This window comes from Sinohyriopsis cumingii, chromosome 15 (assembly GCF_028554795.1).
Source record: "Sinohyriopsis cumingii isolate HCF-2022 chromosome 15, ASM2855479v2, whole genome shotgun sequence".
Taxonomy (NCBI): Eukaryota; Metazoa; Mollusca; class Bivalvia; order Unionida; family Unionidae; genus Sinohyriopsis; species Sinohyriopsis cumingii.
The window spans coordinates 103,464,712-103,479,677 of NC_142975.1; the positions used below are offsets into that span (position 1 = coordinate 103,464,712).

Genomic DNA, 14,966 nt, shown 5'->3' on the forward strand with positions numbered 1-14,966 from the left:
CAATGAATCCACACAATTCACAACCTGTAACCATTAGTTGGCCTTGAATCTGTTCAAAGTTACTATATGTTTTCTTTAATGATACATGCTCATCCATCTGTGAATAGAAATCTGGTATATCATTGCATGCTTTTTCAATGGTCATTTTTCTTGCAGAGAAGGGACATTTAATTTCCACAATTCAACAGACTCCATTGTCACATAGTTTCCTATCAGGCGAGGCACCCAAAAATGAAAAGTCATTATTAACCACAAAGCCACACTCATGGAAATGCCTAGAAGGATACAATTTAAGATACTTTTCTTGAGCAGTTTTCTCGTGTCTTTTACCATATTCAAGAGCTTTGGCTTTCACATCATTTTTGAAGAAAAAACTTTGAATAAACTTTTCACTAGGTTTAGATTTCCTTGTTATTACTTTTTCAAAATTAGATGTTGTAAGTCTGCTTTTTCTCATGTAATCAGTGATCCAATAAGGCCTGATTTCTTGTCTGTGCCTCAGTGTCACATGGATTTATGCACTTTGTGTTCTTATTGAGTAGTTTGAACTCATTTGGTAAACACAGTAGAAAACACTTGTCACAAATGTATTACCACAGTTTTTTTTGTGTAGTTTCTCTCAGGTACTTTGTCTGAAATGAAGAAAAGAAATACTTTTCTTATTTTTTCAGGGATATCAGGAATGGATATGTTAGCAGTTGCAGCTGAGAATCAGGATCTAAGGCTCAAGTTGTCAAATAGTTCAAGAGAGATACAAGAGCTTCAAATTAAAGTGTCATCAAAAGATAAAGAAATTCAACATCTGAAGAAAATAATTGCCAAGAAACAAACATTGAGTGTAGCAATTGTGAAGTATAAAGAAAACAGTGAAAAATTTGTTTAAATACTATACAGGAATTACATACATGTGATTTTTAGCTTTACTGGCCTTTCTAGCTCCTATAGAGTGACCAGGACAAAGGGACACAAAAAGCCTTATCCAGGAAGATGGACTCTTTTTAACAATATGTAGGCTTAGGCAGGGTTTTGGTTTAAACTAGTGCTGTTGTTTAACAGATGGCTCAATCTGTTGTATTTAAAACTTGACCAGCTTTCAATTTGGCCACATAGAGATACTATGGTAAAAGATATGCCGTCTGAATATAGGAAATATTTTCCCACTACCATTATTATTATAGATGGGACTGAAGTTAAAACTCAAATTCCAAGTGCGCTTTGCCTACAGAGTCAGTTATATAGTGATTATAAATCTGCAATAACTCTAAAGTGGTTGATAGGTTGTGATCCTAATGGTTGTGTAATGTTTGTTTCAGAATTATTTACAGGATCAACTGTAGACAATGGTAGACAAAGGTTTTAACAATGCAAAAGAAATAAATGAACTTGGTTTGAAAATAAACATTCCACCATATCAGCAAGTAGGGAAATGACAGCTTCTAAGGCACTTTTGACTATTAAAATTGTCAAACATAGGGTGAATATAGAACATCTGATAAGTAATGTTAAAATTACAAACTTTCATCACACTGTATTCCTATATCTTTATTTCAAAAAGCCAACAAAATATGGATAGTGTGTTGCCTTCTAACACTTTCACAAGATGTATTTAAGGATGAACACTGAACATACTACAGTTAGTATCTGATACGATATTATTTACCTGATCAGCATGTCTCCTAGAGGTGTTGATACTTTAGGGATGTTTTGTGCAATTCTGCACTCTAGTGGTGTTCCCTTCAGACTAGAGAGATGAGACATGTCTGTTTCATTCACTTTCGGTACTCTAAATGCAAAAGAAATGTAATAAAATAATTGTATTGTTTCTGTGTTTACTTCATATCAGTGCCTAATTTAGACATCTATAATTTTTGCACATATTCTCAATGCACACCTTATTACTTGTTATATTTGATGAAATTGTAGTGTACATTTACATAAATATTTTTCTATTACATATCAATTCAATAATGTTGCATCAGCATGACGAATAAAAACAAAGTTTTAAAGCTATATTGTTTGCTGTATTTATTTTAATCTGAAAGTAAAAAAAATAGTTAACTCTATGTTCCATCTACAATAAAATTTTAAACAGGTATTTATGTTGGTAAATAATTTGTATTTTAAATTCATACTTTTTGTCTATATCTGTCTGACAAACCACTGGCTTCCTTTCTCTGCTCTCTGTCAGTCTAGCAACCATGACATGGTTAAGTGGCACTGGTTTTATTTTTGATCCCCTTGGCACATGCCATTGCTGATGTATGCTTGTGCAGCTCAATTGGTCAGGAACAGTGGTGAAGTTATGTAGGTTGAAACCCTGTAGGGACTTGATTAGCCCTACTACATGGGAGCAATGCCCACTGACCCTGTAAGAATACATTTTTCACATATCATACACATTAATTAGTAAAATAAATTTTATTGATGTATATATCTGAAACACACTGCTTAAACCACTCTGTGAAATGCCAGAGGAAGTGTTTGTACATTATTAATTAGGTTTCCAAACAACATTTTTGATAACTGTAATTAGTAAATCCTCCCAGTGACATAAATAAAAATAAAACATGTCAGATAATGTGTTTTTGTTTGTCTTTAGTGTTGCTGAATGAGATTCCTGACATGTGTGAGCTTAGTACATGTATTTTAGTATACTGTATGTCAGCATTTTCATGTAGGTGAATTTACTCATCTAAGAATAAATATTAAATTTTCTAAAAATGAATAGCAATATAGTTTATGCAAAGTCAATTCAATCCCGACTAATTTTAACTTTGCACTTTAAATGTTATCAAAAAGCTATCAGAGGCCATTCATATATCACATCATACACTGAGGGCGATTGAACATGTATGATGATGTGGGTGGGGGTGTTAAAAAATGTGACATCACAAAACCAACACTAGTGCCATCTACCAGAAAAATAATTTAGATTTCAGTATTGTGTTGTTTTTCTAATGCAAAGGGATTTCAGACCAATTTTAATTTTGACAATTTTTATTGGTTGGGGTCATATGAGGGGGCTGAGTTGTTGTGACTAGCCATGGGCAGGGTACAAAAAAATCCACCCAAATTGCTTGACGTCATATATGGATGACCCTAGACTAAAATTATTGATCACTGTGGACATTTACAAAGGTGGCCAGGTTCTGAATTCTGTCAAGAGAAAAGGACCTCTGGTGAAATCAAAAGCAAACAGGATAATACGATTTTTATTTTCAACAGCTGCAGCTTTCGTTTTGACAACACGCTGACACCTTTAGATTGACCTCATCCAAATATATCCATTTCCATAATTAAACATTTGTTTTTGCCAAATTTACTTCTAGAACATTGTGTATATGAAGACTTTATAAAGGAATATGAATGTATGTGTGAAATGCCAGAGGAAGTGTTTGTACATTATTAATTAGGTTTCCAAACAACATTTGTCAAAGTTACAGTTTTGATAACTGCAATTAGTAAATCCTCCCAGTGACATAAATAAAAATAAAACATGTCAGATACTGTGTTTTTGTTTGTCTTTAGTGTTGCTGCCTGAGATTCCTGACATGTGAGCTTTGTATTCTAGTATACTGTATGTTGGCATTTTCATGTAGGTGAATTTACTCATCTGAAAATAAATATTAATTTTTCTAAAAATGAATAGTAATATAGTTTATGCAAAGTCAATTCAATCCCGACTATTTTTAACTTTGCACCCTAAATGTTATCAAAAAGTTATCAGAGGCCATCCATATATGACATCATACACCGAGGGCGATTGAACATGTATGATGATGTGGGTGGGGGTATTTAAAAAATGTGACATCACAAAACCAACACCAGTGCCATCTACCAGAGAAATAATTTAGAATGCAGTATTGTGTTGTTTTAATTTAAATTTTGACAATCTTTATTGGTTGGGGTCATATGAGGGGGCTGAGTTTTTGTGACTAGCCATGGGCAGGGTACAAAAAAATCCACCCAAATTGCTTGACGTCATATATAGATGACCCTAGACTAAAATTATTGATCACTGTGGACATTTACAAAGGTGGCCAGGTTCTGAATTCTGTCAAGAGAAAAGGACTTCTGGTGAAATCAAGAGCAAACAGGATAATACAATTTTTATTTTCAACAGCTGCAGCTTTCATTTTGAGATTACAGCACACTGACACCTTTAGGTTGACCTCATCCAAATATGTCCATTTCCATAATTAAACATTTGTTTTGCCAAATTTACTTCTAGGACAGGGTGAATATGAAGACTTTATAAAGGAATATGACTGTATGAGGATCCACATAAAGTGAATACTGAATGCCTACATGACCAGTATGAATTGTACTATAACAGTTGCCATTACTTCAGGGTATTAAACTGTTCAAACATTAAAAATAATTCATAAAAAATACAAAATATATTAAAACTTAATCTTGATTCTTAAAGCAGGCAGAAGGGTCCAGAATACTGTAGAAGAATGTGAAGTCTAGTACATTTTATATAAGTTAGTTATATAGCCACACCTGGCACCGACTGTTATCACATAATACTCAGATGAATTTTAGTAAGGATTCAGATAAAAAAATCAACATAATATGGTGCATGGAGCCTTGTAAAAAAACAAACAGCAAATGTCCAAGAATATTTGACATAGTTTTTTAATCAGTCATATTTCAATATAAAATATATATACTGTTTTGAAAGAAATCAACCATATTTAGTAAAGATTTTAGAAGCATTCTTTGCACTTTTCCTTGCTTCAGTTTTCAAAGCCCAAATCAAGCTGTTATCTCAATTTAATTTTTTTTATTTACACTGATAAAAGAAATGAAATAAAAAAAAAACCTTTTATATTACATACATGTTTTAATAAAACATGTCAGGAAAATGAATTTGTTGCAAGTTTCAGTGGCCGAAATTTGGATTTCGATTACGATATTAACTTTTTGTAGCAGTTGTGAAAGCTAATCTTCAAATAAAGGAAACCTTTCGTATTGCTAACAGTTAATGTAATTTTAGACATAATATAGCATCCATGAACAAATAAGCTTCATTAATCGTTTCAAGGCAACAATTATACATGGATTTGATGGGTCCAAGAAATATCTGTATTCAATGGCACTTTGACATGACTATAAGATGCATGGGGTAGCAACACAGAAAGAATACATTGTTCTTCTTTGCCCACTGTGTAAAGATATGTCTGTTTTATATATTAAATTTATGCTGTGTGTATGAATTTTATTCATGATTGGGGATTATGGATGGAGTTTTCGCATACCTTACTTTTGTTATTATTTTAAGTCATATATGAGATGTTTACTCGAGTTCAATTTTGACACACACACACACTGTATAATTAATGTCCTGTAGGTTCATAATTTATTTGAATCTCATTCTGTAAAGATGAAGGTATAATTTGAACTTGGGTGCCCCAGGTAGCCAAATGGTCAGAGTTGCTCATCTGTACAGATTAACAGCATCTGACTTCTGTCAGAGTGGGTTCGAGTCTCAATTAAGTTAACATGGATATGTGAGAAGGCTTACCAGTATTTTTCCATGGGTTGGTGGTTCTTTGGTTTTCCAGGGTGAATGTTATACCAGATATAGTACTGGATGCAATGTTAGGCCTACTGTGAGAAAAGGCTTTAAACTCAGAAAAAGTACAATTTTGGGGGGGAACTTAATTTAAAATGTCACTACATTCCAATAAATGGCAATACAGACATGAAATAGCATATGCAGGCAGTACATACTAGTGTTATATGTAGTGCTGTTCTGGTTATCAATTGTAATCGATTATCAACAAACCAATAAGATACTCAGTTGTGAAATTCCATCATTGATTGTATGTAAAGGGAGACTACTTCTTTGCAGTTACATGCATAACACAAAGGTTAGTAATACTACTGTGCAATTTCAGGCAGTACATGCTAGTATTATATGTAGTGCTGTTCTGGTTATCAATTATAATCGATTATCAACAAACCAATAAGATACTCAGTTGTGAAGCTCCGTCATTGATTGTGTGTAAAGGGAGACTACTTCTTTGTAGTTGCATGCATAACACAAAGGTTAGTAAAACTACTGTGGAAATGGTAAGCTAAAAGGGCTTCCAATCCACTGAAGTTGATCTGAATTATTTATTCCCTTCAGAACTTACAAATATAAAACCATACCTTATTCCATAAATGTAAAATTTTATAATTAGGAACATAGTCATGATTACATGATTAAGCTGTTAAATTGTTGAGTTAATAAATTTAAACACATTTTGATGATTTCTTTCAGTTTAAATGTAAAATCCTTTGTAAAACTTGCAAATAATGGCAAACAAGAAAACTATGTCCTTGTATACTTTAAATTATATACATCAGATAAGAATGAAAGGGTTTATAGGGATTGCAACAGTATTTCAGTTACATCGGACTGATCATCCATAAAATGTTGCTTTCATTTAACAAATTTGAGAACAAAGATAACACAATGTACAAAAATGTAATACTATTATCAGGTTAAAGTATACATGTCATTAAAACAGATTACTCCTGTACATTTATTAACATTATGAACTCTTTAGTAAAGACATAATTGTTTAGCAAGCAAAAATTAAAATTTGCTCTTAGTAACCGATTATAATCGATAATCAGTTGGTAAAGTGGAACCGATTATCTTTTCTGAAATTCTGACCGATTCCCATCACTAGTTACATGCTTGTTTTACATTAGATTCACATGAATTCACATGTGTGTTTTTTTGGTGTGTGAAAATTTGAACAAGCAGTGATATCCTTTAGCGAAGAAAATCATGGCTTAAAATTAAAAAAATGTTGAGATCACCCTATAAGTAAAATGTTATGTTAAAATAGTGATGAAACCAAAGATGCATACTTTAATATGCAGGTGAAAATGTAATTGTTGTATTTTCCAGTACAAGCGCTCTTATGATGATGATATTCCAGATGCATCTGTGTGAAATGTACCTTCTGATCAGTATTCCATATCACATGATGGGTGTGTATGGTAAGCATATTTTAATTTTTGCACATTTGTCTTGTTCGCTTATTCACACAGGTTTATTGGTACATATATGTCTTTTTCTTTAATACCAGTGATACCATACCTGTTATTAATGCATTAGTAAAAAAATATCCGACTGATTGATGAAAATTCCATCCTCTGATTAGGATGAACCAGAATCTTCCTTACACACGAGAACCCAACAGATTTCAGGCATGAAGGACCCTCATAATTTATTTTTCAGTTGCCATGTTGTCATGTTCAACCTTTTTTATGTAGAATATTTGGCTGCCCCTTCATGGGCACCCCTACACAGTATTTAATTGTCTTGTGTAAACAATGATTGCTTCTTATAAGGAAAAATTCAGGAAGGCTATCCAGAATTAAAATAATGAAAAAACCTGAGTATGATAACCAAACAATATACGTAATGTGGGTGACCTGCTTACCATCTATAAAAATATCTCAATTCACAAGTCTTTTTCTAGTAATGTGAATTAAAAGATTGGTACTTGAATCAGTGGACTGCCAAAGGGAAGAATAGGGAAATTTAAAACAAATTACAAACCGACTTAGAAATTGTCATTTGAATACAAATAAAACAACCAAATTGAAACACTTACACCCTTGGAAGGGAATAAATCTAGAATAATTATCTAAATAAACTCTCAAAAGCACTTAATTAAACAGAGATAAAAATAGATCAGGTTACAATCCTAATGCTCACAAAAGAAAATTGGTACTGTTTGCCTTGTAGCAAGCATTTTGACTTATTTTAATCTATATTTATAAGAGAAGATTTACAAATACATGTGAAGAAAACTGGGATCACATGGATATTTGTTTTAGTTGCCAGATATAAAGCAACTGTGAATTCTTCAAACACTAAGTTAATAAAGACAGCTTTTTCAAAGAATTTGATTAAAATGAGGTTGTTATATATGGATAACTGTTGTTAGAAGTAACCATGAAAAATTTTGTGCCAGAAACCAAGGTGAGAATTGGGTGAAACCACTAAATGTATAATGTCAGTCTCACGATGTTGTATACTTGGGTATGGACTTTTCCCACAGACAGGAGGTTAGATGTGTCACTTCAGACAGATAAGATCCTCTCTCTCTATGTTTGAACCTTGACTATGTTATGACCCCATGGTCTTAAACAAGGTAATGGAAGAGAGTGAAAACCAACAAGTTTTGTAAAATTAAACAATTTATTTCCCTTGAATACAAAGAGAAAAGTTAAAAAGAACTTAAGATTTTGTAATTTAAAATTCCAAATAATCCAAAATGTTTTATTGCAAGTTATATGGAATAAAGTTCTAATTAAATTTTCAGTGGTGTTTCAGATAAGATCCAACACTGAAGGTTTTGATGTGCATGTAGTGGCCTTAAGTGTGATGATGTGCTAATAATCTTTTGATGAATCTCAGAAACATAATCCAGAGATATCCTTGTTTGAATTCCAAGTTAATATCTCTTTCCAACAATATTATGGAGCGCTTTATAATTCCAGAGAATAATAATTTTAATAAATAATTCCACCTAGCATCAAAATCTAGCACAGAAATGTTTGGATACCACACAGGAGCCATTTGAATGTTTATATTATTACTGTGGTTATGATTTCCACCGCTATCAGAATTGGTGGGCACAATGGGGCCCACTTCTGGCCAGAGTTTTATGTGATTCTGCTTCACAGATGTAATAAAACATGACCAGAAATATATGATTTTATATGAAAATAAGGAAGAGTTGTCAGTTTAAATATTGTTAACAAAATCATAAAGCAAAGCAATAGATGCTCAATCATGTCATGATGCAATTCTTCTTTGACATTGTTGAAGTATTAACTAAGACCCCACATTGCTAGCTTTTTAACTTCATTGATCTTAGACCAGAAGAGCTTATGGGGTGGGCTATTGTCCATGGTTCATTGTATGATGCTGATTCATCTCTTGTATAATAAGTGTTATGTAAAATCAATGAAAAATTGGATGAAACTTTACAACATTCATCCTTTGATCTAGTTGATTCTGATACACTGTCTTTGTCCAAAAATAAGTGAAGTGTGAGCATCAGTACTTTGAGGTAATTAGTGATTCATGGCACTTCACGTGATGGTTCCAGTATTGCAAAAGCTTATTGTTCTTTCAGATTAAGAATGCATGGATAAAATGAAATATTCTTTGAGGAGGATATACATTTTTCAATGACAATTGTACTTGAATAAAGGATTGATCTTACTAAGTATTAAATTTAATTTTCTTATACTACTTTTTCATTATTCTTTCTTTTATTTCAGTATTAATAGTGGTTGACTACTTTATGTTTTTTCATGTTTCCCTCTATCCTTATTTATTTCACATATTGATCTAAGGCAGTGAGTGGAAAATACTGCTAAAACATACCATCTGCACTGAAACAGTATAACACACATTATTAATTCCTTTTCAAGGGTTAAAATGAAAAGTTAATAATGTATTACCAGACTGCAATTTTGATGTTGATTTATCCTTTTAATCTATAGCAACAAAGCATGGTAAGAAAATATGTAAGGAGGTGGGAGTAAGGTTGTCATCATAGTGGCTAATTTTTCACTGGGGTTTTAATTTCACAGTTCAGGGCAGCAACAGAAACCACTAATATTGGTCCCTATGAAAGGTTTTGATACTAAAGTATATATATATATATATATATATATATATACATCTAATGGGAAATTGGAATTGGATCACCTTGTTTGACCCCATGATGTTTAGGGAAAAACTGAGAGCCATGTATATTATTTATTTATATATAATATGACAGGTTTGATACCTTTTCAAGATATTTTGACCAAAAACAGAATATTCTAAAGACTTTCTATAAAAGACCAATCTGTACCAGAGGTGTCTCAGTCTACCACTAATTTTACAAACTGAAGTCTCCTGCAACACATTGATGTTATTCATCTAAAGTATGGCATCATGCAGTATAAAGTTGGTTTTATCTGAGACTACAATAACATATGTTATTATATTCTTGTGTTCATATTATAATAAAACTTTATTCAACAGGGACTGATGTTGTAACAGTGCAGGGGAACCTTATCATTCCAAAACAAGGAGACAGTATCAGATTATCATGCCTAGTACAAGACACCTATGACAATCCAATTACCTGGTATTATCAAAGTATAACAAGACTTGGACAATGCTACAGATCTGTTCAACTCTGTACTGGAGTTAGGGCTGGCTACAGCATTACAGCGGATCAACAAGGATCCTTTCTAGATATTGGCAGTCTCAATAGAAGTTTGCATGAAGGAGTCTTTGTCTGCAATTACCACAATGCACAGGGGAAAGGATATAATGGAACCATCAATATCATTGTGTATGGTAAGGAAAAGAAGTTCTTTATGTTTTAAAATGTATGTATATATGAAATTGAACCCTTGGAAACAACTACACTTGTACCCAGATTTCAACAGTATGAATTTTCTTTAAAATTGTGTACATTGAAATAGTTTAATGCAAACATTATGTAGGTGGAATATATATGTGCAACATCATGCTGTTGTAACTAACAAGGACAGCAATATTTGTCTTGAAATGACAATTGATTTTGTGTGATTCTCTTTCACAGATATAATAAACACAACCAGAATTAAATGATTTTATATGAAAATAATGAAGAAATGTCTGTTTCATTATTCAGTATTAGTAAAATCATGAAGCAAAAACAAGGATGCTCAGTTATATCATGATACATGTCTTTGACATTTCTGAAGTATGAACTAATACATTGATTCTGCTGTATGCACATCTCGGAATGACTAAATAATCCAAATCAAGAGAATGCTTGTCACTTAAAGGTATGTAGAATCACATTCTAAAAAATGACACCCATTACTGAAATAGTTGGTTTTGAATGCCTACATGACCTCTGTGACTTTTACTATAGAGTATAAGTATGACATTATGACAACTGACAACACTCTAAATTGCCGGGGAGATAGATGCTACAACAACCTGTGCTTAGAGACGTACAAATTTTTTGAAATTTCTACCGGGTATCCATCTATCTTAATGCCTAATGATCGGTTACCCTGATACCTGATCAAAGGGAAAATGTAGCAAAAAAGCCTAATATGAGCATAAAATAAGTCTTTATATTGCATGCCATAATTACAGAAAACTGTATAAAAACATACATTTATTTTTGCTACTTACCTGGATCTGCAGTTATTTTTCACAAATTGGCTGAATCTATGTGGATTAGTAGTTAGTAGAAGAGTACAGACTCAATAGAAATAGATAAATTTATAAAATAATCTTCAATAGAATTTTGATGAACAAGGAAGTGAAATAAAGTGAATAAATGCCAGAAGTATGTGTAATCAAATCCTCCAAAATGCTGCAAAAAGTGACTTAGTGTGTGTACATGAACTATGTGACTTGTACTATACACAAAAACAATAGGCACTTAGGTTCAAACCAGAATATATGCAACTTTTTCCAGTTATCCAGAGATCAGAAAGACGGTGAAACCTTTGCCTTTTGTAATGTTTGCAGTCAGCATATCAGCGTAGCTCATGAAGCCCGGGGGAAGGATGATTGAATAAAAACCTGACATGCTTCTACAAAGAAATGCAAGGATCTAGCTGCCTTGCAGAGTTTATCAAAGAAAGTTTCATCATTCTTTGAGCCCAAAGAGAAATTCTCCGACTTAGATGTTACAGTTATGAATGCAGAAACTCTCTTTAGTGAATTTATTGTGATGAGGCTGAACAGCAGTCTTCCCTTATATCTCCAGTCCCATATCAGGGAGCATTGACAGTAGATGCCTTCAGTCTTCAATGGGATTGGCTATTTGCATACATCATTAAATTTGCTGCCTTAAGTTCTGCAAAGAGTCAGAACTTCCATTGCTCAGATCATTTTCATCTCACCACTCCTGCCCAGCTATCATGTTTCAATGATCTTCCCTGTTGATTGATTGAGCCAGGTCCCTACTTTGAATTACCGGGGATCCCTCCTCCACAACAGCCCACAGATTGTCTACTTCCATGCTTGGCTGACCTCAACCGATCTCTGTCAGAACAAATTTCCCAGCCATGTTTCCAATTGCTTCAATCAAGCAAGGAGAGCTTCTACATCCCAAGTCTATGATGCCAGTTTCAGATTTTTTTGTAATTGGTACAGTAGGAAACATGTTTAGCTCTCCTTCTGTAAATTCTATTTCTGATTTCCTTTTGTATGAAAATTGGACGTTCAAAATATGAGGGTGTGCTGTTTGCAACAGTTTTTCCATATTGACTGAATGCTGTTATTTGTTATGGAAATTCTTTGTGATTGATAGTATTATGGATGTGATGAAAAGTTCATGGTAATTAAATATGTAGTCGACTGTGTATATATTTGAAATTATTTTGGTACCTTCTTACAATGAAAGTCCAATTTAACTGTTCTCTTTATTTCATCAATATCTTTTACATTTTCATTATCTTAAATTGTTCCAGATTTTGCAGGAAAACTTGTCTTTCACACTACATTTGCATTTCATAATTTTTAGCACCTAGTATGAATCATCTTAATTTTGAATGCTGTCAACTTTTTCTTTGAAGTTTGTTGTTCTCTGTTTTGATTTTTACATTTTACAGCAGAACAAGTTATGTCTATATAAATTTTTAGTAGTTTCACTTGAATTACTGTCAAATAAATTTCAGTGAAAACATAAAATTAGAAATATGGCTATCTGTATACATTGAAAGCTTATTGGTTGAAACTTTAATACCGGATGGTGTAAAATGTCTTCCCATATAAACTGATTTTACTTACTTTTATGGAAATTCTTTCGTGATTAAAGGTAATATTGATTTTATGAAAATTGTTTATGGCAAATGTTTTGTCTTATAAAAATGCAGTGAATGTGAATGTATATACATAAATCACTTGTACCTTCATTAAATGATAGGTGAAATGTTTAACTGTGCCATCAGTTTCTGTTTTATTATGATACATTGTTCAGAATTTCCATGGCCAGCTTGCAGTTCTTAACATTGAATTTTGGTTTTCAGCTTGTTTGAAACATAGTCTGAATCAACATATGTTTTAAATGTAATCTTTTTTATTTTGTATGTTTTGCCATTTATTACCATGCTATGTGTACCATTTTGGTGTAAAACATCAATGATTTGGTGGTTGGTTTCTTTTTTCCTTGCAGGGTATGTATATTGTAAATTCTTTTAAATTCTAGATACTCATTATTAATGTGTTCAGCTCCAGGTATTCATGCTTCTTAATACTGTTTTCTAAGAATTGTGTTTCATCCCTCTTTGTATGAGACAGATCATTCATTTTAATGAAATATTTTACGCTGGTTTCTTTGGAACTATTCATCATCTCTTCCATTTTGCAGTATATAACATTTTGTCTCCACGATCTCTTCACCTTTGTATGTGTCATCTTGTCAGGTAGAGTATTTTTAAAACATGCTATCTATATCTTCTCCCCTTGCAGGTAGATTATTTTAAAACATGCTATCTATATCTTCTCCCCTTGAAGCCTTTCAGTTTGTAAACAACTGCATTGCCTATTTACCTCTTACCTGATTAGGAATGTTTTCTTGGTAAAAGTTAGGAAGGCAATCCTTTGTAAATATTGTTATTTGAAATTCTGAATGTTTCACCAATTTCTAATTTAGTATGTAAATTAATTGATGCATCATTTTTTTGTCCAATGATCTCTGATGAATATTACTGTAATGATCATCTAAGCCTTGTTAACACATCAGCCCAATTTCTTGTTTCATTTTGGGTGAACCACTTTCACGCTAATGTAGTCAGGGTTCTGTTAAACATTTGTTCCTTAAAAAGTGTAGTCTGTTTTTTATTTTTTCGAACAAATCCATAACTCTGTTTACTCGTAAACTCTCTTCCCCCATCAAACTGTATCTCTTCAGAGTTTCTCTTGAATATTTTTTTGAAACCACCATATTGGACTATTTGAAATTCACAAGTGTAATTCAGGTGTTGCGATACACTTGCTGGTGTTGGTTTAGAAATGTGCTGGTGTGATTTTGAGGTTCTTGTATGCAAGAATGTGGTTGCTGATAAATTTGCAGATGTGCTCCATTATCCCAATACCAGATAGTACAGTGTGATAGTTCAGGAAATTAACACCATGAGCAGGCTGTCAGACCCATGCAACTCTTGTTCATGATTGTGTGAGGCCATTGTGTGAACCAGTGTGCAACCTAAGTTTACACCTTTTTCATGAGAAATCGCGTTGCAGGCATATTACTATTTTATCACTTTGTCTCCTATATGTGTATATCACAGTGGTGTAATAAGTGTCTATTATGTGATCTCAAAATTTTATGAGATGAAATTAGATTATGTAGGTGCAAGTTACTTAGTTTCAGCATAATGATATGTACTTTTTTTAATCTCCAGCAATACCACAAGGACTGGAATACATTCAGCCACCGATTACAAACACTGACCTGATCTTATCCTCAGTCACAATTCAATGTAAGACGAATGGATGTACTTATCCACCTCCAAGTATAAAATGGTTTTATCGGGTAAGTCTTTTTAGTGAAGAAACCATATTCAGTATGTTACGTTTATTTCTAAACTGCATTTTTATTGTGCTATGCAATTTGCACAAAATGATGCTTTAATGGTAATTTATCACCAATGATAAATTTATGTTGAGGATGGTTTGACTGAGACATTTTTTTCTTCAGTTTAACATGATTTACTGCCAATGAATAATTAAGAAGAAACTGTTGGAAGAATAAGAGGAAAGCAGAGGAGATTAATTTAGTGTGATGGCCATATGTCAGCCATTATCAGGAATTTGTTATCTGTCATACATTTCATGAGGTATATTATCAGTTGTTTGTTGTCCTAACTCATAAACTATCGGGAGAATACTCATGGAAGTTGGTGTACAGTACAAATCATCAAATTCCATT

The 14,966-nt window shown here is 32.7% G+C and overlaps 1 protein-coding gene across 2 annotated transcripts in view; it reads left to right on the forward strand.

Annotated features, from left to right (window-relative positions):
- The window catches only part of LOC149782402 (immunoglobulin superfamily member 10-like), a 100,223-nt gene that overhangs the window by 1,679 nt on the left and 83,578 nt on the right, over positions 1-14,966 (forward strand). For both annotated transcript variants that reach the window (XM_089933784.1, XM_089933785.1), the window contains exons 2-4: positions 6,914-7,005; positions 10,061-10,381; positions 14,440-14,570. In XM_089933784.1, the coding sequence (XP_089789910.1) occupies positions 6,914-7,005; positions 10,061-10,381; positions 14,440-14,570 (544 nt within the window). The remainder of the gene's footprint in view (positions 1-6,913; positions 7,006-10,060; positions 10,382-14,439; positions 14,571-14,966) is intronic.